Genomic DNA, 26,468 nt, shown 5'->3' on the forward strand with positions numbered 1-26,468 from the left:
AGAGCTCTTTTGATACACTCTGAGTAAACAATTGGGTGGCATTTACCGTAAAACCAGAGACATTGTTCAACACCCAGAAGCTTTTCTCTCTCAGTTCTCTTTTTATAATTACAAATTACACACCCAGGATGACCCAAAGTTTTTATGGCTTCTCAGGAATGAGCAGGATGCTGCCCGGTTGTTCCTGCTTCTCTCCTCCTCTGGTGAACACAGGATAAACCCACCATGAAGCCTCTGGATGTGGGATTGCGGTTTGTTGCTTTGCAACCAGTCATGATAGGCGATGCAACAACAAACCATGGCTTCAGGTTAACTGTGGCTTGTTATGGAGCAACAAACCATGATCCTAGGTTCAGACAGAATGGAAAGCCAAGGTTTCCTGGTTTGTTTATGTTCTTCGCACCAAGAAAGGAGTGAGGAGTTAGGTGCCAAGTAAGTAATCTATCAGGAAATAGAATTGTTAAAGGATTTTTAAAAGATCAGGAAACAGCAGGCAAACTCTCTGACTTCTGAGTTTTTATTCTGTTGGCAAGTGAAATGCCTGCTAAGAGAGAAAACTTGTGTGATCTGTTGGAAGTCCTCAGAAGGGAATTCCACAGTCTAGGCATGGCATCCCCCATATCCCAGCCAAACACAAGTCAGATGTCAGTGGGATACACTCATGTGATCTTAAGCAAATGCATTTGGTTCAGTCTTCCCCACTGAATAGGAGGAGTTCAAAACCACACATCAGATTCATTTAACAGCTATGTGCAGCTTCCAGTAACATTGGGCGGATCATTAAATCATGTGGGAACTGCCCCTTCAATTTTCCTGTTTCGTTTATTTCACTTGATAGGCCACCTTTCTTCTGAAGAGTCCCAAGTTTTCCTTCTGCCCCACATTTTATTCTCAAAACCACCCTCTGATGTGGACCAAGGGTGTGTGTGTGTGTGTGTGTGTGTGTGTGTGAAAGAGAGAGTGTAGGAGTGATGCCAAGTCACCCAGTGAGCTTCATAGCTGAGCATGGATTTCAACTTGGATCTCCCCAGCCCTGGACACTCAAACTAATACATCACATTGTTCTCATTCTGTGTTCAGCAGAGCTAGGAGAGAATTGAGGACATCCTACATCTGGCCTAGTTGACTGCTGTGAGGCTGGACCACCCATTCACCCACAGAACAACATTGGCACTACCGATCCAGAACACAATGTACCAGAAGCTCAGAATAGCCAAAGGCCACCTGATCTTATCCTGTCAATTTCCTGTAGTAGTATATACCTGTGTTAGAATAGTGCACTCCAGATATTGTTGGGACTACAACTCCCATCAGTCATGACCAATGGTCATGCTAACTGAGATTGTCAAAAGCTGAACTACATCTGCAGGACACTGCATTCTCTACCCTTGGCCTACACCATCCAAATGCAGAATGCTAATGACATGCCTACAGTCAATGCTCAAAGTTCACCAGGCGCATTATGCATGTGGTTATCAGCCACTTGTGACCAAGTGAAGATGCTGAGGTGCCAGGATGGTGTCTGGCGTCTCCACCATCTGGGGGTTCCTTGGATCTTGACTGTTTCACACACTAGCAACAAATCCTGTAGAATTCTATCTGTTATATTTTATCTGTGCAAGCAGGATGTATTTCAGGAATCAAAAAGTTGTTTTAAAAAATACAACTTTTGAGCTGCCTGGCCCCATACTGGCAACTAGGCATTGTTTTGGCAACTGTAACCCCGGGTTTAAGGAGTCATTTGGCACCTGGCTTATATATCCGAGTTTCTAACACTGCCTACCATGTGTGGACAGGTAGTCAGATGAAGGCAGACCAATTTAGGAAAGGTGCCTTCAGGGCAAGGGGTAATAAATACATGAGTCAAACACTGGGTTGAGAATTCAGACTGACTATCTGGTGGTGAATCATTCAGCCTTGAGTCACCAGCCCTGCAGGGCAGGGGGGAAATTGTACGAAAGCCAAGACGGGATGCATGCAAACACAGCCCAAACAGATAAGACCTAAAATGGAAAGGCCAAATGTATGAACTTTTATGTGAGTGAGCAGATAACATGTAGCTCACTGGTTGATGAATGAGGTAATGTGGCAACATGATTTCACACTAAGACGTGCTGAATGAGTTACGCACAAAAGGCAGCAGTTTCGCCACTGAGAGATAAAACTCTGGACAGAGATACAGACGATTATTTACTGAGCGGAAATAATTTGCACAGCCACAACAGGACAGACAGCAACCGTGTGCAAAGCAGGTTATTTGTAGAGCCCAGTCCCACATGACTAGCTCTTACACTATTGGAGTGTCAGTCCCATTCCCCTGTGGTCACTTTGCAGGATGCTATGGCAATGATTCAACTTGGAGGTCACATGGGAGGAGCTGATGATGCAACTACTTCTCACACCAGTGTTGCCTCTTCTTGGAGGGTTGGGCAACAGAGAGAAGCAAAAAGCAGCTGTAGTTTCTTCTTACATGATCTCAGTGTCCCAAAATCAAGAAGCAGCATGGAATGAATCACATGCCACCAGCAACCACACTACTCTTGCAATGTTTTAAATTGACAACTGTGTGTTGTTTTTAAAGAAACAATTCTACGTACTGTGATTTCACTCTTGTTGTCCCACTGCATCCACCATATTGGGCATTTTTATTGTTGCAAAGCTGGCACATAACTAACTACCTTCCTTATGTTACTAGCACTATAAAACATGGGGCATTATGTTTATGGAGGAAATAACTGCAATTACACATAATAAGGTAGGGAATGTGAATACTACCAACAACTTCATTATGATATAGGCTGGAACCTTTTCATATTATATTGGAATGACACACCTAGGCCACAAAATGTTTGAGTTCAGGTACAGAATTTGTTGTAACACAAGTCTTTCTGTGTGAAATATAAGCAATTTAATACATATTATTGTACTTAATGCATTAAAAATCACTGGGTAGTATTCAAGTTTTACTTTGAATAGAGTCACTGAAATTAATGGACCTAACTTGGTCAGCTTAATTCATTTCAGGGAGTCTACTCTGAGAAAAACACCTCTCTACACAATATAGTTGTCATTGAAACACTCTGCCCCATTTAATCCAGATTTACCTTTTCCAGGGAAAATCTGGTATGTTTTTTTTAAAAACAAACCTGCCACCAACTATTCATTCATGGTTTTTACAATATTTACAACATTAAGTCCCACCCCACCAGGTATGGAAGAAACATCTGAATTACCGACTCCTCTACACAGTAAAAACCATGCAGATTATAAATCTTAAAGCGTCTGTACAAGATCTGGAGGAAAATCAAAACAGACCCCTCTCCCCTTCTCAAGTTTCTGATAAGAGTGTGGGGGGGAGGGAGGAGAGCCAAAAGTATTTGAAAGAAGAAAGATTGGGTAGGAGAGACAAAGGAGATAACAAGCTGAAGAAAGGTGCCAAAGAAGGAACTGTGGGAAGACCTCATTACCCGGAAAGTACCTGGCCAGCTGCAATCCTAAATATTCACCAAGGCACGCACCCCATTATCCACAACAGAATGCAATCCAGACAGGTTTACATAATAATAATAAAATTTTATTTATATCCCGCCCTTCCCAGCCGAAACCGGGCTCAGAGCCGCTAACAACAATTAAAGTAACACATCATTCTAAAATCATATCATTCTAAAATCAAATCAAAATAAAATTAATGGCAACCATTGGGCTAAAATTCTATGATTACCAAAGGAGGGGGTCAGACTGTGCCTTGGCCAAACGCATGCACACCACAGTCACAAGTACTTAAAAAAAAACGTCTCAAAGAAAACATTTACACGGAGAAAGTCGCGGGTTCAATGACTCCCGGCTTCTTGTCTGGAAACCCTTGAGGGCCGCTGCCGGTCAGTGCCGACAACACTAGGCTTGACGGAAGCAACGCTCCGACTCTAGGACAGCTTTACAACGGGGAAAGTGCGGTTCTTACGCCCTCACCCATGAGATTTAATTTCTGAAAACTTTGGCAAGATCAAACTTCCCCGCGGGAGGGGGAAGTTCAAGGACGCTGCGTTCTGCGGGTGGAGTGAGACTATAGAAACCGTCCAAAGTTTGGGGTTGTTCATTTTAAAAAAAAGAAAGTTGGAGGGAGGCCGGAAAGGGCCACTCACCGTTGACCATGGAGCCTCTGCTTTTCCTCGCCAGGGTCTGCTGGACCTGCCGCTGGATGCGCAGCGACTTCTGCGCCTCGGCCCGGCCGCCCGACAGCTGCGGGGGCAAAGCCAGCGTGGAGCTGTCCAGCCCGCCCAGGAACTCCTGGCCCAGGACGGTGCGGATGTAGCCGGGAGAATCGACGCCGACGCCGGGACCTGCCATGGCCGGAGAGGGGCAGGCGAGCAGGCAGGTCGGAAAAGCCGGCCAAGAGGACGGGCGGCCGTCGGTGCCTAGGGACCTGCCGAGCGCAGTTTGCAGCGGCCGCGACGAAGCCTCCACCCCCTGGCGGAGAGCGGGAGGCCGCGCAGCCCGGGCCCCTCCCTCCGCCCGCCCCTCGGAGCGCCACGCCCGACGGGGCCAAAAGGACAGACCTGCAGGCCCTCCCTCCCTCGCCTGCCTGCCTGGGCTGGGCGCGCCGCTCTTCACCTTTAACCGGCCTGGTTCAGTAACGTTTCGCTAACCAAATTTGAAACCGGCGTGAGCGGTGCAGCAGCAGCAGCTTGACTTCCCTCTGAGAATAATAAAGCGAACCCAAGTGACTCCGGTTCGCAGGCACTTCCGTGAGAGCAAGTCCCAATTTACGGCGCACAACTCGACTGACTCCGGATTCAAGAACCGGCGTCGGGTGGGGCGGACGCGATCGGCTTGAATGTTTATTGGGCAGAGAGCCAGGCCTCACACAGGTGCAGGCGGGAAAGCGCGCCCCGCCCCGTCTGGTGTTTCATTTACACGCGGCTCCTGGTGGTGGGAAGCCTGCGGCCTTCACGGTATTGTTGGACACGGACACCGTTTTTTTTTGGGTTTTTTTTTTGACAGCTCACATAGGTTTAAGCAATGCTTTTTTTCTTTAAAAAATATTTAGGGGTACTCTCATTTTGACTCAAGAAAATCACCATTTTATAGTTCAAATCAGGAAAAACAAATACAGTAAATGGACAAAAGTGCAGGGATTCACTAAATGTTTAGGGGTATGCGTACCCCTGTGTCCCCCCAGAAAAAAGCACAGGGTTTAAGTGCTGCCAATGCATGCCACTTTTTGTAATCCAACACTGGTTGTGTGCCAGATGTTCTTCGAAAAGTTTTGCTCTCTCTATTTCTATGCAGTGGAAAATGAAAATGAAACAAAATGGTTGAGCTAATGGTGAATTTGGGCCCTGAGGCCCAAAGGGTTTTAGCCATTCCTGCTTTAACAGTTTGTGAAGAGTAGATTACTCCACCTTTTCCACTCACAAGTAGGGGTGATCAGCACTAGCTGGTTGCGATTGACTCATGCCTACTCAGAAGCAAGTCCTATTGATTTAAGCGGGACTTCTAGTGAGGTGAATAGGAGTCAGAGTCCTTTCCCCTGGGATTTGTATTGTTGTTGTTGTTTAGTTGTGTCCGACTCTTCATGACCCCATGGACCAGAGCACGCCAGGCACTCCTGTCTTCCACTGCCTCCCACAGTTTGGTCAAACTCATGTTTGTAGCTTCGAGAACACTGTCCAACCATCTCTTTCTCTGTCGTCCCCTTCTCCTTGTGCCCTCCATCTTTCCCAACATCAGGGTCTTTTCCAGGGAGTCTTCTCTTCTCATGAGGTGGCCAAAGTATTGGAGCCTCAGCTCCAGGATCTGTCCTTCCAGTGAGCACTCAGGGCTGATTTCCTTAAGAATGGATACGTTTGATCTTCTTGCAGTCAATGGGACTCTCAAGAGTCTCCTCCAGCACCATAATTCAAAAGCATCAATTCTTTGGTGATCAGCCTTAGTTCATAGTAAAAAGCCCTGGGAATTTTTGAATCAAAGGGTGGTATAAAAGAGGCTCATAGAAAAAATAAAAAATCAGTGGCTTTTAATAGCAGTTCCCTTCACCCCCCAACCTGATTCTGTCATTTGAGCACAGAATAAGTGGTGATTCTTTTTCTAGATAAACAAGGTAAAAAAGTAGGTTCTTTGACAGACTTGTGAACATTTTTATGTACATTTTAGTCTCATGCCAATTTCATTCTTAAACTTTCAGAAAATTTCACATAAACCTAAACGTTCCTAAATATCAGAGACTGATAATGTCTGTGCAGATAACAAATTATCTTTTCCTCCACAGAATTACTATTTTCAGCTGTGACGCAATGCTTTGCACATTGGTATCCTGGTTTTGTCAGTCTCAGGGAGTTTCAGGTAGAAGCCAATCCATGTTTGGACATCTTCAAAGCTTGCTTCCCCAGCCCCCCAGCCCCCACCCCTTCCCTACCCCAGAAGGAATGTGCTGAAATTGGCCAGGGCTCTCCCAGTTAGCATTCTAAGAACACTTAACTTCTACATTCCATTAGCCATGCCTGAGATTCTAACCTTTCTTGAAGATTCCTTATCATGGAATTGTGAATGAGCGGCCACAGACTTAAACAAAAGCTTACCAGGATCCTTAAAGATACAAGCGGAGAATTACTAATCAGTGCAGGAAATCAAGGGCTTAGTCCGCCCACAACAGAGTCTTTGCTTGAAGACCTTTAGGAAACGTTTTCCTGAGGGCTGAATTGAGCCTTCAGGAGGTGACTCCTTCAGGGCAAATAGAGGACCGAAGAACCAGTTTGGAACCAAATTTTCTGTTTGAACTAAGAGAGAACAGCGGTCTGACAATAAAGCAACTTGGGTACCCTCTCTCCTTTGAGAAATAGGAGTGTCTTCAACATGCTCTAATTGTAACATCACATTGAGAAATATTTTGAGGAAGATACCCAGTGTCTCCAATGCTGTCTCATAGACGTGGCACATTGCTCTGCAATGCGTTTCCTGAAATGTTGACTTTTAGGTGTCTCTTGAAGACTTTCTTATGCCGACAGGCCTATACAGTTGTTAAAAATCTTATTGAGTAGCCAGTTGTTTTAATGATTGTTTTGTACTGCTTTTAATGGGTTTTATTTTAATTAAAAAGTTTTTACATTACCACACACTGCTTGATATTTTATGAGAGGGCATTATCTATGAATGAATGAATAAATTTCTCACAGTTTGGGAAAGTGTTGTGTGCCTTTCTGTTCATTTGTACCTAAACAACATTAAAGATAGAAGGGGGTAGCACATGATTCAGGGCCAAAATATTATTAAGTAAAATGTTTGCCTAAGCAGATGCAAAACCACATTACAGTTTTTTGCTTCTGCATACCACGTTGTCGGAATCTTGCAATTGCTGTCAAGTTTTTTAAGTGTCTTTCACTTACTGTGGGCAACCAAGGAGATGACCTATCACTGGATAATTTGAAGCACCTTCGGGGCAAAGACTAAGCTTCAAAGGAGAAATAGGTTTATAAGCGGTTGTTGAAACTGGACCTGTTAAGGCAGCCTCAAACTAGTTGCTACTTGAAACTTTTTAATTCTCAGGGTATTTTAAATTAGGCAGCTTTATCAGGCCACATAGTGGTTTGCAAACTGTCTATATTGGAGTTGTTTTTAAAGTGTTTTTGTTGTTGTGTGCTGCCCTCAGCTCCTTCAGGAGGAAAGGCAGGATATAAATTTAATAAATACACAAACCTGTGGCATTTTGCTGCCTGAAACAGATCCCAATTGATGTCCCAGCCCACGAAGGCTAAGGCTTTAAAAAACAACAAAACCTCTTGCTGCCCCATTCAGACATCACCAGCTCCTGCCTTTATCTTCCACATCCTTCATGGTGCCACTCAAAGCAGGTCACTTTACCCTGCTTCATGGCAGAGCTGGCCCCATTCCTGACTCACAGATTTAATCATTAACTGTCTCCCTAACCAGCTTTGGATCTTTCCACAGGAACCTTTGCATTCAGATGGAAAAGGCATCACGCTGTGCATCCCCTTATTGTCTGAGGTAAAGACAGTGAGCATGCAAGTCAAGGTCTAACTGGCCATGGCATCCACACTCTTGAAACCTCTTACCTAAGAAGTTCATCAGACCCCACCCCTTCATCTTGGCTTTCCTTTCTGTTTCAGAAGGCATGTGGGTCAACCCTTTAGAACAGGCTTCCTCAACCTCATCCCTCCAAGATGTTTTGAGACTACAATTCCCAGCATCTTTGACCCACTGGTCCTGCTAGCTAGGGATCATGGGAGTTGTAGGCCAAAAACATCTGGAGGGCCGAAGTTGAGGAAGCCTGGTTTAGAATCAGCCTCGTCTGACCTTGCTGTAGTTTCTGTCTTTCTTGTTCCCTTCCGCTGACTTTATTTCAAGAGAGCTTGCTGCTCTTTTGGCTATTATATTCTGGTTTTCCTGCTGCCGTTTACTTGGCGCTGTGCAGTGGCTAAGTGACTCAGCTTCAAATGAGGAGGTTCCCCAGTTTAAATCTCACCTCTGCACCTTACTTCAGCTCACTTCACCAAGGTAGGGTTTGGTAAGCCAGTCTCAGTCCACCCCCATCTACACTATGGGGTGTGCGTGTTTGATAATACAGACTTAATAATAATAATAATAATAATAATAATAATAATAATAATAATAATAATAATAATAATAATTTATTTATACCCCGCCCATCTGGGCGGCTTTCATAAAAACCAAAAATACAATAAAATATCACACTTTAAAAACTTCCCTGAACAGGGCTGCCTTAAGATGTCTTCTGAATGTCAGGTAGTTGTTTATCGCTTTGACATCTGCTGGAAGGGCGTTCCACAGGGTGGGCGCCACTACCGAGAAGGCCCTCTGCCTGGTTCCCTGTAGCTTTGCTTCTCGCATTGAGGGAACTGCCAGAAGGCCCTCGGCGCTGGACCTCAGCGTCCGGGCAGTGTGATGGGGGTGGAGACGCTCCTTCAGGTATACTGGACCGAGGCCGTTTAGGGCTTTAAAGGTCAGCACCAACACTTTGAATTGTGCTCGGAAACATACTGGGAGCCAATGTAGGTCTTTCAAGACCGGTGTTATATGGTCTCGGCGGCCGCTCCCAGTCACCAGTCTAGCTGCCGCATTCTGGATTAGTTGTAGTTTCCGAGTCACCTTCAAAGGTAGCCCCACGTAGAGTGCATTGAAGTAGTCCAAGCGGGAGATAACCAGAGCATGCACCACTCTGGCAAGACAGTCCGCAGGCAGATAGGGTCTCAGCCTACGTACCAGATGGAGCTGGTAAACAGCTGCCCTGGACACAGATTTGACCTGCGCCTCCATGGACAGCTGTGAGTCCAAAATGACTCCCAGGCTGCGCACCTGGTCCTTCAGGGGCACAGTTACCCCATTCAGGACCAGGGAATCCTCCACACCTGCCCGCCTCCTGTCTCATGGTTTTTTAAGAAGCGGTTTAATAACCACCTCTTTCAGTGGGTCTGGGAAGGCTCCCTCACGGAGGGAAGCATTCACCACCCCACGAAGCCCATCGCCCAGTCCTTCCCGGCTAGCTTTTATAAGCCAGGATGGGCAAGGATCCAGGAGACAGGTGGTTGGTTTCACTCGTCCAAGCAGCCTGTCCACATCCTCGGAGGTAACAGATTGGAATTGATCCCACTCAACTTGACTAGACAGAACTCTAGCACTCTCCCGCCCCGGCCCTGCTCCCACAGTGGAGTCTACTTCTTCCCGAATCTGAGCGATTTTATCTGCAAAAAACTTTGCAAAATCATTGCAGGAGAATATGTGGCCCGTACTGGGCCCCGATGTTACAGGTGGTTCCACTAAATTGTGAACCACCTGAAAAAGTCTCCTGCTGCGGTTTTCTGCAGATGCAATAGAGGCGGTGAAGAAATTCTTCTTCGCCGTCGCTATCGCCACTTGGTAGGCTTGACGTTGAGCTCTAACCTGTGTCCGGTCAGATTCGGAATGAGTTATGACAGCAGTAATGGGCAACCAGTGGCCTGTGAGCCTTCAGTTGTTGTGGGACTCCAACCCCCATCAGCCCCAACCTGCAGGTTCCCTACCCTTGCTTTACAGGGCCAATGTAAGGGTTATAACTAGATGAGAAATTATTTGAACACTTTAAGACACTTTAGAATTGTTTATCATCATCATCAACTGTCCTTTTTTTTTTTTTTACTTGATACCTGCTTCTAATGCTTCCTAACCCGTTAGTTGAACAGAAAGGAAAGGCAGGATAGAAACATTTAAAAAACCAAAATAAGAAATACAATAGAACATGGGTAGGCAAACTAAGGCCCAGGGGCTGGATGCGGCCCAATCACCTTCTAAATCCAGCCTGTGGACGGTCTGGGAATCAGCGTGTTTTTACATGAGTAGAATGTGTCCTTTAATTAAAATGCATCTCTGGGTTATTTGTGGGGCATAGGAATTCGTTCATTCCCCCCCCCCTTCAAAATATAGTCCGGCCCCCAACAAAGTCTGCAGGACAGTGGACTGGCCCCCTGCTGAAAAAGTTTGCTGACCCCTGCAGTAGAACCTCGGCTTATGTTACCCTCGGGGAACGTAAACTTCGGTTGTGAAAGCAGCAAACCCGGGAGTATTTTTCCGGGTTTGGTCGCTTGCGCATGCACAGAAACGCACCGTGCGCATGCGCAGAACAGGCGCCTCTGGTTTCAGAAACCTTGGAATCTGACCGGAGCTCTGGAATGGATCCGTCTGCATATGGAGGTACCACTGTAGAAAGTCTGGGAGGAAAACATACTTGGGCAGCTTTAAAAGAGGATTGGCAAATTCATGGAGGATAATGCTGTCAAATGACTATGAGCCATGATGGCTACTCTCTGCCTCCATGGCTGGAGGCACTAATGTTTCTGAATACTAGTTTCTGGAAACCACAGGAGAGGAGAGTGCTCTCATGCTCTCATGCATGGGTCCTGCCTGCCAGTTTCCTGCAAAACAACATCAAACCTCTGGTTATCAGGCTTTTCTTGTGCACTCCATCGGGCCTGAAAGGTCCTCACATGAGCAAAGCACACTGGAGTCCTGAGCTAGGTAAAATATGCACATTTGGGCATTTTGCACAGGTGGTGGGAACAACCTTTTTGTGGAACGCATTCTCGAAACAGCAGCAGTAGTTGCCCTGTCGCAAAGTTGTTCTTCATGTTTTGCAGGAAATAGGGGTTTAAAAAATTGTGAGGAGGGATATGTTATCGATTCACCTTTTGCAGACAGAAGCTGAGTGATCATGCATACATGAGATAAAACCTACCGTATTTTTCGCACCATAGGACGCACTTTTTCCCCTCCAAAAATGAAGGGGAAATGTGTGTGCGTCCTATGGTACGAATGCAGGCTTTCGCTGAAGCCTGGAGAGTGAGAGGGGTCGGTGCACACCGACCCCTCACGCTCTCCAGGCTTCGCACACCTCTCCGCAAGCAGCGAGAGCCCAGCGCTGGGCTCCCGCTGCTTGCGGAGACTTGCCTGCATGCCGAAGCCTGCGCGCGCTGAGCTCAGCGCGCCCAGGCTTCGCGGACCTCTCCGCAAGCAGCGGGAGTGCTCCCACGGCTTGCAGAGAGCTGCCTGTTTGGGGGCTGGGATCGGGGGAAGCTCAAGCTTCCCCCGCCCCAGCCCCGCGCCTGGGGGAAAAATAATTTCCCCCCATTATTTCCCCCCCAAAAAACTGGGTGCGCCCTATGGTCCGGTGCGCCCTATGGTGCGAAAAATACGGTACCTTTTCAAACCAGGTATATGTTCCAGGTGCTTCTAATCTCAGCTCATTACATACAGTGAAGATACCAGGTAGCCTGACATCTGGCTGGTTGATAGGGGATCAAATACTTATTTCACTCATTATAATGCACATCCATCTCTTGACTTTTGTCTTCTGGGGTTTCTGGGGTTTTTCCTGGTGTTATTCTGTCTCTCACAGCTACGATAAACCTACCATTAAAATTATGGACCGGTCATTTCTTCGTCAGAGGGCTAACGGGCAAATTTAGCAGGGGATCAAATACTTTCTCCCCCTCACTGTAACTCTTTTCCACAGCAAGCAAAGCAAAGCAAACAACCTTCAAGAGCTGTGAAATGCAATAGAAACCACCTCCCATCTATAGCAGGACTCTATTACAAATATTAAATATTCAGTTATCATTAAAATCTAAAGGTAAGACAAATCCCATGGCCCCTAGGAGAGCTTCCTAGGTCCATGGAATGTTTTGGATTTTCCTATCAAGGAATGGAGAGAGAGAGAGGGGGGGGGAAATGTCTGCTCTTGGAGAGGAAGCTATGACTCTGTGAGGCCTCACTGCCACTGTGGAAACCTCCATAGCTCTTGCCTTACTGATGGCTGAGCTCCAACATCAGAAAAGGGAAAAGTGGGGGTGCAAGGGAGAGAAAACGACGACAGCCAATATTTCCCAGTCTCCCAACCCACCGCTGAAATGGGCAGCAGGGTAATACAGTGGTACCTCGGGTTACATACGCTTCAGGTTACATACGCTTCAGGTTACAGACTCTGCTAACCCAGAAATAGTGCTTCAGGTTAAGAACTTTGCTTCAGGATGAGAACAGAAATCATGCTCCGGCGGCACGGCGGCAGCGGGAGGCCCCATTAGGTAAAGTGGTGCTTCAGGTTAAGTACAGTTTCAGGTTAAGAACGGAGCTCCGGAACAAATTAAGTACTTAACCCGAGGTACCACTGTATATCCCAGCCCCAGTACTATCAAATGTATTTTTCCTCCACTTGGAAACAATGGAAGGGAAATTGCAAATAAGTAGTAAAATAAATCCTGGGAAACCAGCAAACAAATATTGCTCTTTCCTCATTTCTTCTGCTCTTCCAGAGCAAGCCCAGCAGAGCATTGGATCTTCTTACTGGATCGTCTGCCGTCAGTTCCCCCACCCTACGAATCATGTTGATAGCAAATTATTAGGATTACAGGCTTTATCAGGCCACTGCTCCTTCTGGCTCACTGACTCTCCTGGCTTTCAAGACAACCACCTAGACCCATTGAAGCTAATCGGCATGACTGACTTAAGTTCCTTAATTTCAGAGTGTCTACTTTGGGCAGAATACAACCCCAAGTGTTTTGCAATTAAGCACTAATACACACTTTGCCAACATGCCTGGGATTTGAACCGCTGACCTAGTAGCAACTTTTCTTTACTTTTTTGCCCGTATAAATGAACTCAATAGCAGAAAAGATGCTGCAGTGTCACCTTGTGGCTAATTTGAGGAACAACACCCATTAAGAAATGTCTGCCAGTTACCACAAAAAGGCTATTGAGTTAACTTTAAGTTCTTATGCGAAAGTTAGGGAAACCCAGCCGTTCCACAACATGCACATTTGTTTCTGGTTCTCTCTCTCTCTCTCTCTCTCACACACACTATTATAATGTTTGGGGACTTTTTCCAACTACAATTTATTTTTTTTAATACCCAAGTTTGTCCAAATGATCAGTTTTTTGTACACTTTATATAAAGGACCCCTAGATGGTTAAGTCCAGTCAAAGGTGATTATGGGGTTGCAGTGCTCATCTCGCTTCAGGCCAAGGGAGCCGGCATTAGTCATCAGACAGCTTTCTAGATCATGTGGCCAGCAGGACTAAAAGTCTTCTGGTGTATTGGGACACCATGCAGAGCGCATGGAAACATCGTTTACCTTCCCACTGCAGCAGTACCTATTTATCTACTTGCACTGGTGTGCTTTCGAACTGCTACATTGGCAGGAACTGGGCCAGAGCAACAGGAGCTCACCCCATTGCACAGATTTGAACCACTTCATATATACTTCATATATGATGATATGCATGGGTTGATGGAATAATGCATTTTATCGTTCCAATAATTGGTAAAACTCCATTTTCTCACAAACCTATGGTATTTTACTATACCTTTTCTTACTCTTATTAAACCTGTCAGATCAACCATTTCTCACACCTTGGAAAACCATGTCTTCATAGATGGTGGTTTGGAATTTTCCCTGTTTTGGCAGATTAACATTCTGGCTGCTGTTATTAAATGAACCACCACTATGATACCTGAACAAAACCAGTACTGGATCCCCGGGACAAAATCAGTATAGTGGTACCTCGGGTTACAAATGCTTTGGGTTACAAACGCTTCAGGTTACAGACTCTGCTAACCTGGAAGTAGTACTTTGGGTTAAGAAATTTACCTCATGATGAGAACAGAAATCGTGCACTGGTGGCACGGCAGCAGCGGGAGGCCCCATTAGCTAAAGTGGTACCTCAGGTTAAGAATAGTTTCAGGTTAAGAACGGACCTCCATAACGAATTAAGTTCTTAACCAGAGGTACCACTGTACTGGATCCACATCCAACACAATCTTGTAGTGTTTCAAATGCACTGTTTTCAACCTACTGGTTAACAGCACTTGCTACAAAATGCCAAATCCCTGGTTCAGATCTCGCCTTCTCCATGAATCCATTGGGTGGCCAAGCTCCAATCTAGAATATGGGAATAAGTATGTTGGCCTATGTGATTTCTGGAAGGATAACGAATGGACATGACATGTTTTCTACCCTTGCAACCCAGAGCTGCGTATGTATACTTGGAAGTCTCACAAGACTCAATAGGGATAATGCCCAAGTAAGTTGGGTATAGAATTTACATGAAAGTAGGTCTTATTGAATTTAGTGGGACTTACTTCAAGCATCCTTCATTGTAAGGTAAAGGGACCCCTGACCATTAGGTCCAGTCGTGACCAACTCTGGGGTTGCGGCGCTCATCTCACTTTATTGGCGGAGGGAGCCAGCATACAGCTTCCGGGTCATGTGGCCAGCATGACTAAGCCACTTCTGGCAAACCAGAGCAGCGCACGGAAACTCCTTTTACCTTCCCGCCGGAGCGGTACCTATTTATCTACTTGCACTTTGACATGCTTTCAAACTGCTAGGTTGGCAGGAGCTGGGACCGAGCAACAGGAGCTCACCCCATCGCAGGGATTCAAACTGCCAACCTTCTGATCGGCAAGTCTTGGGCTCTGTGGTTTAACCCACAGCGCCACCCACGTCCCATCCTTCATTGTACTGGGCTTCAAATGGCACAGACATCTCCCTGCCCATATTTACTCCACCACTGTATTTCCCTTAGATGTTCATTGAGAGCAAGAAGCAAGAAGTTTGAGCGAGAGCATTGGTCAGTATGGTGGCTGCTGACGACAGTCTTCCCAGGGCCCCTCAAAGTCTGAGGCCAGGTCCCCAGTAGCTCAGGAAGGACTGTAGCTCAGTGCTGGAACATCTGCTTTGCATGCAGCAGGTACCCTGGCACTCCAGATTGGGGATGTTTCCAGCCTGCAACCCTAGAGAGCTGTTGCCCATCAGTGTAAACAATACTGTATGAGATGGCTTCCTGTGTTCCCCTCCCATTTCTTCTATCTCTTTCTCTGTTGTGTGGCTTATTCACTGGGCATCTTGCATTTGCCATCTGTTAGCCCAGGTGTTCAGCCCTGCTAACCCACGTTCTCCAGAGTTGCTTTTACCCAGGTGACCAATTTCAAGCCAGTTTACTCTCATCTAGATTCTTGGAACATCTTCCTTCCATTGCCAATTATTTTTAAAAATCTCCCAATAACTACACTAAGTTCTCTTTCGGTTATGGCACCCTTTTCCACACTGTAGGTCGTTTTTTATTTAGACCATCTGGACTCCGCGGTGCTAAGGTTCTTTCCAGTTGATAAGCAACGGATGAAATTTTGTAAAGCAGTTCCTGGAACTATGGACCCATCATCATCCCTCTTGTGTGGCACCATTGATAATGGTGATGATTCACTAGTCCCTAATGTGAACCGTGATGCCCATATTGAATCATTCTAATTTGTGTTGGCAGGGCACATCCTTAAAGCATCTTTTAATGATGACTTAGAGAGGCTTGCCATGTACTGATTCATAGCAGCCAATATCGCTGCTAACTGTGGATGGGGAAATGTTCCTCACAATTCCTGCTTAGTGCAAAATGATTGCTTATATATGTGCATCCATCTGAAGAGAAGAAATTGAATATAGACGACACATTATAGATATAATAGCAAGCTGCTATAATATCCGTCCCTAGATATCTTGACTTTGTCATTTTCATGAATTGTATGAATTGTATTTATGGCTTTAAAGGAGGTTGTGGGCTGAATGTGGCCCCCAGGACTCTTTATCTGGCCCTTGGGACCTTCCCCAGGCTACAAACCATCCCTAGTCTGCTGGTGCAGAAGCACAAGCCAAAATTCACCTTGGGCACAAGGAAATAGTTGTGCAGTTCTTTGGAGTCTGCCTAATAGATGTTCAAGAGTTAGGTTATAGCAGTTGTTTCCTAAATTTTGATAACTGGGGCACAGGCTAGATGTCCCGTCTGGATTAAATATGGAAGGCACACTTGATCTTTACTTTTAATTTTCTTCAGTTGACTCCCAGAACTCTGGGCAGACATCTCCTTGCAAGGGCAGGATAGCAATTGTCTTCCAGCATTCCACCTTATCCTTTCCCAGGCGACCAGAGATTACAGGCATGGAAGGATCTCTCAATTTCTGTTCTCTCACTGTTCCACTCTTAAATTTAGTTCTCCACATTTCTGCAGCAATTAGCTTTTCTTTCTTTTTCTTTTTTTAAAAAAACCTCATGAAAATTCACCAGCATGTTAGTGTGAATTTCTCCTAATAATAAACACATTTTTGTATGCTGTTTGGACTGATGTTCACATTTCTGAAGGCCATTCCCCCTAATAAACTGTGTCTTTTGTGTGTCATTTTCAGTAATGTATTTATTTTTATGCACACTTCCAATATATGCATCACAATATTCGGATAAGTGAGAATTTCGAAGGATGGCTGGGGTTTCGGTTCCCCTATTGCTTTGGAAAGTCAAATGAGACAAATTTGCCTTTAAAATTTTCCCTTGTCCCTACCTCAAGGAGAAAAGCAAAAACTCTTTAACCAGGCAGGTTTAGATCATGTGAAGAAGAAACTTCTAATGAGAATGGAAATGGTTTCAGGGATTTGCACAGATTAAGCAGGTCAAGGTTAACATTGTGGGGTTCCTTGGTCTCCTCTTTGCGCATCTGGAGGAAAGATGTTGGTGAAATGTTCTGTGTTTATTGTGTACAAATACATTTACATGTGAATATAAATACCAAGCAGTTGTAATAAAAATGTTAAAAAAAACCAAAACCTAAAGGGGAGGGGGAATAAATTATTGAAGGCACCACATAAATGAGCTCTGTATTCAAAATGCCATAAAATGTCTCATTAGAAATTAGAGGAGTCTAGACATTTGGAAAGCTTTGCTTCTTTTTCTTCGAATGATACAAACAGTGAGATAAAATGTCAAGAACTTGTCCTCTGTCTGCCTATAACTTAAGTGCTGTTAAAAATAAAAATAGAATCTATGCAGCTGCAGAAACTATGGAAGTGGCAGTGAGAAGGGTTTTAAAAATATTCATTAGAGAGATGCATGAAGACTGCAGCCTTCCAGGTTAAATATTTCTTTCATCACATGGAAATGCTGAGCAAATACCAATGTTTAAAAAAGTGTGTGTGCCAATGTGTTGCAGTGGTTAGAGGACCTGGGAGACCAGGGTTCAAATCCACACTCATCCATGAAGCTCACTGGGCGACCTTGGATCTGTCACTCCCTTGCATCACAACCTACCTCGCAGGGTTGTTGTGGACATTAAACAAGGAGAGGAAGAACTACGTATTCCACCTTGAGCTCATTGGAGGAAAAGATGGGATATGAATGCTATAAGGTAAAGGTAAAGGGACCCCTGACCATTAGGTCCAATCACGGACAACTCTGGGGTTGCGGCGCTCATCTCGCTTTACTGGCCGAGGGAGCCAGCGTACAGTTTCCGGGTCATGTGGCCAGCATGACTAAGCCACTTCTGGTGAACCAGAGCAGCGCATGGAAACACCGTTTACCTTCCCGCCGGAGCGGTACCTATTTATCTACTTGCATTATGTGCTTTCAAATTGCTAGGTTGGCAGGAGCTGGAACCAAGCAACAGGAGCTCATCCCATCACGGGGATTCGAACCGCCGACCTTCTGATCGGCAAGCCCCAGGCTCTGTGATTTAACCCACAGCGCCACCTGCATCACAGTATGAATGCTATAAATAAATTTTAAAAACCTGAGAGTTTATTTAATGTTTTTGCAAAATCCTGCCAATTTTATTTTATTTTTTAAAGACAACCTCTGATATTAGGATTCTCAACATGTATCAGGGATGATGGGAGCAACGTATGGAGGCCCAAAAGTTCCCCACACTTAATGTAGAAGGAAATCCTGGCCCCAGATGTCACAACCATATCCTTAAGCATGTTTCTTGTGAGAAAAGAAAGTTGAGTGATAACTCTTAAACTACGTATCTTAAACTAATGTATCTTCACATTTAGCATTCGCTATGTTCTCATAGTCAACAATTTATACAGGGCTTAGAAGGACCCCGGGTGACTTGAGCTACTCAGACAACCATTATCAGAATGCTTGATAGAGAGGCTTAATTTTTCCTCTATAAAAGTAGCACTTGCTCCCTGATGGAGCTACAGAAGTGATAAATCGTAGCTGTAGAGACGATTGCACAGGGTAGCCTCATTAGTCTGGAACCAGAGACTGGCCTCTTTATGTTAGCAGAGGGGGGAGGCCACATTTTACTTTTCAGAAATGGAACTGGAAATAATTAAGGGCCAAATTAAAGCCCAGGAATCTGCATTTGTGACAGAATGAGTTCTTGGGCTTATATTAAAGGACCTTAGGAAATTGAATCAGCGACTCCTTTCCCTCAAAGCACTAAATAATCATTTTCTCCTAAATCTTGACTTCTATAGTCAAAAGGACATTAGTCCTTCACTGTCCCCCCCCCTTTAAAAACTGCCACAATAATAAAAAAATGAAGGCATGGAAAGGGGAGAATGGATAAAGGCACATTTCCTCACAAAACCTATTACATAAACTCACCCTGAACTTTAAGGGCTTAGCACAGCCACTTGCTACTCTCAATTTCTTACAAAAGTGTGGGGATGGGATGGGACACAACTATGGTCTTCCAGATATTTCTGGACCACAACTCCCATCATGCCTTACCATTGGTCATGCTGGTTGGGGATGATGGGAATTGGAGCTCAATAACACCCAGAAGCCCATGCCCCCCCCCTGTGTTGCAGGGGGAAACCAGGAAAATGGGGCAAAAGTTCAGACAAGGAGCCAGGAGTATGGACAGTTCTGAGTGAAGCCTGAAACAGCTGTAAGCTCAAGAGCAGGGTGTTTAGTTTAAGCTCTAGTTATCTCCCGCTTGGACTACTGCAATGTGCTCTACGTGGGGCTACCTTTGAAGGTGACCTGGAAACTACAACTAATCCAGAATGTGGCAGCTAGACTGGTGACACATAACACTGGTCTTGAAAGACCTACATTGGCTCCCAGTACGTTTCTGAGCACAATTCAAAGTGTTGGTGCTGACCTTTAAAGCCCTAAACGGCCTCGGTCCAGTATACCTGAAGGAGCGTCTCCACCCCCATCACACTGCCCGGACGCTGAGGTCCAGCGCCGAGGGCCTTCTGGCAGTTCCCTCATTGCGAGAAGCAAAGCTACAGGGAACCAGGCAGAGGGCCTTCTCGGTAGTGGCACCCACCCTGTAGAATGCCCTCCCACCAGATGTCAAAGAGAAGAATAACTACCAGACTTTTAGAAGACATCTGAAGGCAGCCCTCTTTAGGGAAGCTTTTAATGTTTGACTACTGTATTTTAATACTTTGTTGGAAGCCGCCCAGAGTGGCTGGGGAAACCCAGCCAGATGGGTGGGGTATAAATAAATAAATTATTATTATTATTATTATTGAGCTACCTGTGGTTTAAACAGGCAAAATGCAGAGCTTCTAGCTCTATCCCCTCTGGGGAAGCAACTGGTGTTTCCCATAGAGATTCATTTGTCCCTCATGGCCATTTAACATTGTTTTGAAGCTGCCAGGAATAATCAACAGGAGTTTGGGAATGAAGTGGAATCAATATGTGGACGTCACCCAGCTCTATCTGTCTCTTCCATCTGAATCAGGAGAGGAAGTTCAAATGTTAGACCAGTGCTTGCAGGTGGAGATGGGCTGGATGTGGTTGAATAAATAGAAGCTGAACTCTGATATGAAGGAGGTGCTATGTGATCCACCTTCTTGTGTCCATGGGGTGGGAAGGTGGCCTGTTTTGACTGGGGTTGTACCCCCTGGAAGGAGCAGGTCAGTAGCTTTCAGGTATAGTGGATCTGGCATTGTCACCGGAGGCACAGGTAGCCTTGATGATTTGAAATGCCCGTTTCCTGTTTTGAAAGTTCACCAGCTAAAGCCCCTTCTGGACAGAGATGACTAGTCCACTGTTTTGCATGCACTGGAGCCACCCACCTGCCAATCATCTGAAGTGACTATGTCTCTGTTTGAAGGTAAGTGGACATTTGAGTGCCTGAGAAAGAAAATCTAAATTTTCCCTACGATGGTAAAATGATAATAAAATAATTGACAAATTGTTGCCCTTAAACCAAACTCCTTAAATTAGACTGAATGGTAGGGCCATTCCTGGATTAAATGAATACCAGTTTCATGTGAGGTTACATAGTTTAAAATAATCATAAACCACAGAACAAAAGCAAAAAAGACTCTGGAATCCCATCAATAGAACCTGGGATTGAAACTGACGAACATTTTTTAATTCAGTGTCACAATACTGACATTATTCTTAAAGACTGTGATTCAAAGAACTTGATGCTAAAAAAAACCTCACGTTGGAAGAAGAAGGAGCCTGCAGACATCTAGGATGCTTTCTAATGAGATCACAACCAATAATCAACATAATCACATTAACAATAGCCTAATCCCTGAATCTAATTTTGTGACAATTAAATTAGGAGTTCACTTGTTTTAAACTTTGACAGATGAGGCCCTACTAACTTGTAAGGTAAAGTCATTTTTTTTTTGTTTTACTGAGACAGGAACAATGATTCATATGGGCAAATTCTACAGCACACATGTTTCAGTAGTTAACAAGCTACTTGTTGATCCTGAAGTTTCTATAGTTCATTGCAATACTCAGCAAAGCGTTTTATTTAGCCATTGTTATTACTTGGTTACTACCACATGTGTGTATTGCATTAGTTATATAAGGGGTATTAAAGGAGGGGTAGTACCTCCCTGGCTGAATCCATTACCTTTCAACTCATGTTGATTTCCTAGGATTAAGAAGTACCTAATACACAATTTAGGAAGTTTGAGACATCACCTTGCCAATGAAGGTCCGTATAGTTAAAGCTATGGTTTTCCCAGTAGTGATGTATGGAAGTGAGAGCTGGACCATAAAGAAGGCTGATTGCCAAAGAATTGATGCTTTTGAATTATGGTGCTGGAAGAGACTCCTGAGAGTCCCATGGACTGCAAGAAGATCAAACGCATCCATTCTCAAGGAAATCAGCCCTGAGTGCTCACTGGAAGGACAGATCCTGAAGCTGAGGCTCCAATATTTTGTCCACCTCATGAGAAGAGAAGACTGCCTGGAAAAGACCCTGATGTTGGGAAAGATGGAGGGCACAAGGAGAAGTGGACGACAGGATGAGATGGTTCAACAGTGTTCTTGAAGCTACCAGCATGAGTTTGACCAAACTGCGGGAGGCAGTGGAAGACAGGAGTGCCTGACGTGCCCTAGTCCATGGGGTCACGAAGAGTCAGACACAACTAAAAGACTAAACAACAACAACAACAATAATTAGCTTTGCACACTTGCTAATCAAAGGATTAAGGCATCTAACACGCATCTTAAGACAGGCCTGATACTCATTTTAACACATAAACTCTAATTAAATTCTAACTTTTACTGAGCCCAGGCATTTAGTACCCCCAAACCTGTGACAATATATAGATATATGTCTGTATGTAATGCAAGGTATTTAGGGAACATTTTCCATGTTCGCAGAAATCTGCAATATTTTATAAGGTCACACTTCACCTCCAATTGAAATTTACTAGACAAAAGTAATCCTTAAAAGAAAATACTTGTGTCACCAAAGCATGAAGCCATACAGGTGAAAATCTGGAAGCTGATTACTGAAATGTCATGTCATTTACTGTCACTATTTTTCATTATTTTCTTAAAATACCAGTAACCTTTGCAATACCAAGGAGGCTTGCCTGGCACCTTCATTACATATCTTTAGGCTCCAGGCAACGACGTTTCTCTACAACCAGGCCTTTGGCTGATTAATGTTCTTTGGCCATTAAATGTGCTTTTGGGAGAATGGTTATTGGTTGGTTTGTTTTTTAATATGCATTTTGTCTTCTTCTTCTTCTTTTTTTAATGTTGTGAACCACCTTGTGATCTTCAAATTAATAATAATAATAATAATAATAATAATAATAATAATAATAATAATAATAATAATTTATTATTTATACCCCACCCATTTGCCTGAGTTTCCCCAGCCACTCTGGGTGACTCCCAATCAAGTGTTAAAACAGTACAGCGTTAAATATTAAAAAACTTCCCTGAACAAGGCTGCCTTCAGATGTCTCTTAAAGATAGGATAGGTGCTTATTTCCTTCACATCTGAAGGGAGGGTGTTCCTCAGGGTGGGCACCACTACTGAGAATGTCCTCTGTCTGGTTCCCTGTAACCTCACTTCTCACAATGAGGGAACCGCCAGAAGGCCCTTGGTGCTGGATCTCAGTGTCCAGGCTGAATGATGGGGGTGGGGGCTCCTTCAGGTATACAGGACCAAGGCCGTTTAGGGCTTTAAAGGTCAGCACCAACACTTTGAATTGTGCTCAGAAACGTACTGGGAACCAATGCAGATCTCTCAGAACCGGTGTTATGTGGTCCTGGTGGCCGCTCCCAGTCACCAGTCTAGCTGCCGCATTCTGGATTAATTGCAGTTTTCGGGTCACCTTCAAAGGTAGCCCCATGTAGAGTGCGTTGCAGTAGTCCAAGCGGGAGATAACTAGAGCATGAAGGGCGGTATACAAATTTAATAAATTACAATGCTAAATAATAATAATATTAAAATCCTCGAGACGACAGCAAAAAAGACAGGCAAACAAGTGTCAGACCCAACCAGATAAACTACTTCCAAATTTTTCATTCGGGTTGCACGTAGGATTTAATGGAATACATTACAGAAGGAATGCGGAACCTCTGGTCTGGCATCCAAATGTACCCCCACCCAGGCCGCTTTATCTGGCCCTTGGGCCTTGCCCCAGACCACAGCACTGTTTCAGGTGACACCCCTTACTGGTGTTGCTTTGCACCCTTCTTGAATGTATTCAGCCATGACACAAGGGCCACATTCCCTTCCAGGCAAGCTTTTGAGGGCCACATGCCAGTGGTGCCAGAGGCAAAAGTCAGCAACAAATTCAGGTTTTACCTATATATAGCAGACTTGTTCCTACAAACACTCACTCATCAGCTAAATCCACATCAGCGTGGGATATCTGTGAATGGGATGTAGGCCACATCCATACCATACATTTAATGATACCACTTTAAGCAGCCATGGCTTCCCCCAAAGAATTCTGGAAGCTGTAGTTTGTTAAGGGTGCTGAGAGCTGTCAGGAGACCCTTATCCCCTCACAGAGCTACAATTCTCGGAGGGGTGGAATATTGAGGCAGCATTAGCACTTCCTAGTACTTTAGACATTTCTCCCTCTGAAGAAAAGAATATGACCCAGCAGATCCACTTTTTAAAAATCTCCTCTGTCTTTGAAGGTAGCTTTCCCCTTTAATCGGAATCTATTCGTTTTTTAATCTCCATTTTTCTTCCTGTCCTTTTTCTCAAATCCCTTTGCAGCACTTAGCTGGCTCCTTCCATCTGTTCTTGGCACTTTTAGGAGTGATTCTGAGTTGCAAACTGCAAGAGCAAAATGTGTAAATGGCAGTTTGACTTCTTTTCTGTTTCTTTTTTTGTAGCCCTGTATCACTTTTATATGAAGCTTTAGAAGTCAGGTGCAGGGTGACAACCCCTTGGGGAAGAGCTGCTCTTTTTTCTGATAGGATTCAAGATAGATGACTACTTGAGAAACCAGTTAATTGTAAATGGGACCTGCAACTAGTTGCTGCAGCTCAGAGTATTTCAGTGTTTCAGCCATTCAGCCATGCCCTCTCCAACAACACTCCATTCCATTCTATTCCCTTCCCTTCCCTTTCCTGCCTGGTTTTCAGGTCCTCCAGCCCAAACAGACACCCACCATTCCATCACCAATGTTCTTTGCAGTTTTTATATCTTTTCTCCTTGGTTTTTATCCACTCCTGCAAACCTGAGTATTCCCTTCTGCACCTCAACAGCTTCATTCTGGCTACATAGCTGTCATAACGCAACCCCTGAGCTCACTATCAATCTTTCTATTCTTGATGTTCAGGCTGCGATGCCATTGCTTAGCAGCACCATACAGAAGAGGGATACATTGGCTGCCTTGGGAGAACTCTAAGGTTTGTAGAGATACAATCCTTCTTGTTCTTAAATAAAATAAAAAAACCCTGTGGGGGGAAATTCCCCAATCTAACAAAGGCTGAGCAAGAGTCTATCCAGGAGCGTCAGCTATTGTAGTTGGAGTCAGTCAGGGTCCTGCCCTCCCAGGCCACGTGGGAAAATGTATGCAAGGCAGGGAACACATCTTTCAGGACTCACAGCCAAGATGATCTGCAAAGGCAGATTGCGCTCTTGCCTGCATCAGCTTATGATATTTCTGCTGTGTATTGCTTCCCACTGCAGCTGTAACAATAAAATTTCAAAAATGTCCTTAGCTCAATATACTGACTGCATGGGATTGCTTTATAGGTTCAAAAGAAAACAACAGCAGCAGCAGCAGGACAAAAAATATTTAATCCCCCAGAGGGTGCTTTCTTGGGAAATAGAGCTATGAAAACGGCTGCAGGATATGCAGCTCTGTGTTGATTGGAACATATCTGAGAAATGTCTGGACATACTCTTCTTTTTGTTTACAATTTGTTCCCCTCCTGGATCATTTATTTCTAAGTAATAAGAATACAGTTCTTGAACCTGTTTAAGCCCTAGGCCATTACGGCACTGCTGTAGAATAACTATGCAATGGTAGGTAGCTACAGACCACAGAGTCTAGGACTTGTAGTTGTCTAGGGTGGAAGGCGGGATGCGGGTGGCGCTGTGGGTAAAACCTCAGTGCCTAGGACTTGCCAATCGTATGGTCGGCGGTTCGAATCCCTGCGGCGGGGTGAGCTCCCGTCTTTCGGTCCCAGCTCCTGCCCACCTAGCAGTTCGAAAGCACCCCTAAGTGCAAGTAGATAAATAGGTACCGCTTTACAGCGAGAAGGTAAACGGCGTTTCCGTGTGCTGCGCTGGTCTGGCTCGCCAGAGCAGTTTCGTCACGCTGGCCACGTGACCCGGAAGTGTCTTCGGACAGCGCTGGCCCCCGGCCACTTAAGTGAGATGGGCGAACAACCCTAGAGTCGGACACGACTGGCCCGTATGGGCAGGGGTACCTTTACCTTTAGGGTGAAAGGCATTGTTGGCATTGTTTACTTTGAAATTTCATGATGGCCTTGGGAATCAGCGGGTGTTATGGAGAATGCCAATAGGAATTTTTTTAAAAACTGGGAATTTAAGTAGTCTTTTTCCTTCTGACAAGCAGATGGATAGCCAGCATTCCCTTGGTTGGTTGTGCAGCTAGATATTGACTTCCAACCCCACAGGTCTTTGTGGTAATCTCTCTCTGGGGAGTATGCCACAGATAAATACTGCATAGAAAGTCTTTCAAGTTGTAGGGGCACACTGTCCATATTTACATACACTCATATAAAACATCTATTCTGTGATTTATGTCTACAACTCTGTCGGAAGCGCCATACACTATCATGTTGACTATAGTTGAGAGAACCTTAGCAAATCATTCTGCCCTCAGATTCCCTGTTTTGGTCAAAGAATAGCAATTCCAACATTTTTTGTTCTGGAGTCATTATTATTATTATTGCCCCTGATTGGGTTGCCCCGGCCACTCTGGGGAGCTTCTAACAGATATAAAAATATAATAAAAACATAAAACCTTAAAAACTTCCCTACACAGGGCTGCCTTCAGATGTCTTTTTGCAGATGAATAGTAATTTATCTCCCTGACATCTGATGGGAGGGCGCAAAAAGATTGCAACCACTTGCAAACTCTTCACGATTAAGGAAAAGTGCTCATCAAGGACAGTTTGCCCAGGGTCCTCCTAGACTTGGCACCAACTCTGATCGGCCTCACACGTATACATAAAATGGGGCAGTCAGATGAGCAAACCTAACTGGCCTCCTCACATCTAGTTTGGCCATCTAGTTCAGGTCCAGTTTCCAGTGGAAGTAGGCAGATGCCTTTTATACAAGATTACCACAGCTTCTCCAATTGTCAAGGGGTGTCAACATCAGACTATCACATTGTCGGCTCAGCCTTTGCTCATTTAAATTCTTCTCTGCTCATTTAATTAAACAAGGCTTCAGCTGTGTTTCATGTGGCTCAT

General features: G+C 44.7%; 1 protein-coding gene across 2 annotated transcripts in view; it reads right to left on the bottom strand.

Moving 5' to 3' along the window:
• PKP2 (plakophilin 2) overlaps positions 1-4,729 on the bottom strand; it is a 47,307-nt gene extending 42,578 nt beyond the window's left edge. The window contains exon 1 of one of the 2 annotated variants that reach the window (XM_083700165.1): positions 4,143-4,729. In XM_083700165.1, coding sequence (XP_083556291.1) covers positions 4,143-4,347 — 205 coding nt within the window. In that variant the 5' untranslated portion in view covers positions 4,348-4,729. The remainder of the gene's footprint in view (positions 1-4,142) is intronic. The other variant, XM_083700166.1, reaches the window with a different exon arrangement.
• Between the last annotated feature and the right edge of the window lie 21,739 nt (positions 4,730-26,468).

The sequence above is a fragment of the Podarcis gaigeae genome, assembly GCF_964106915.1.
Source record: "Podarcis gaigeae genome assembly, chromosome: 10".
Lineage (NCBI taxonomy): Eukaryota > Metazoa > Chordata > Lepidosauria > Squamata > Lacertidae > Podarcis > Podarcis gaigeae.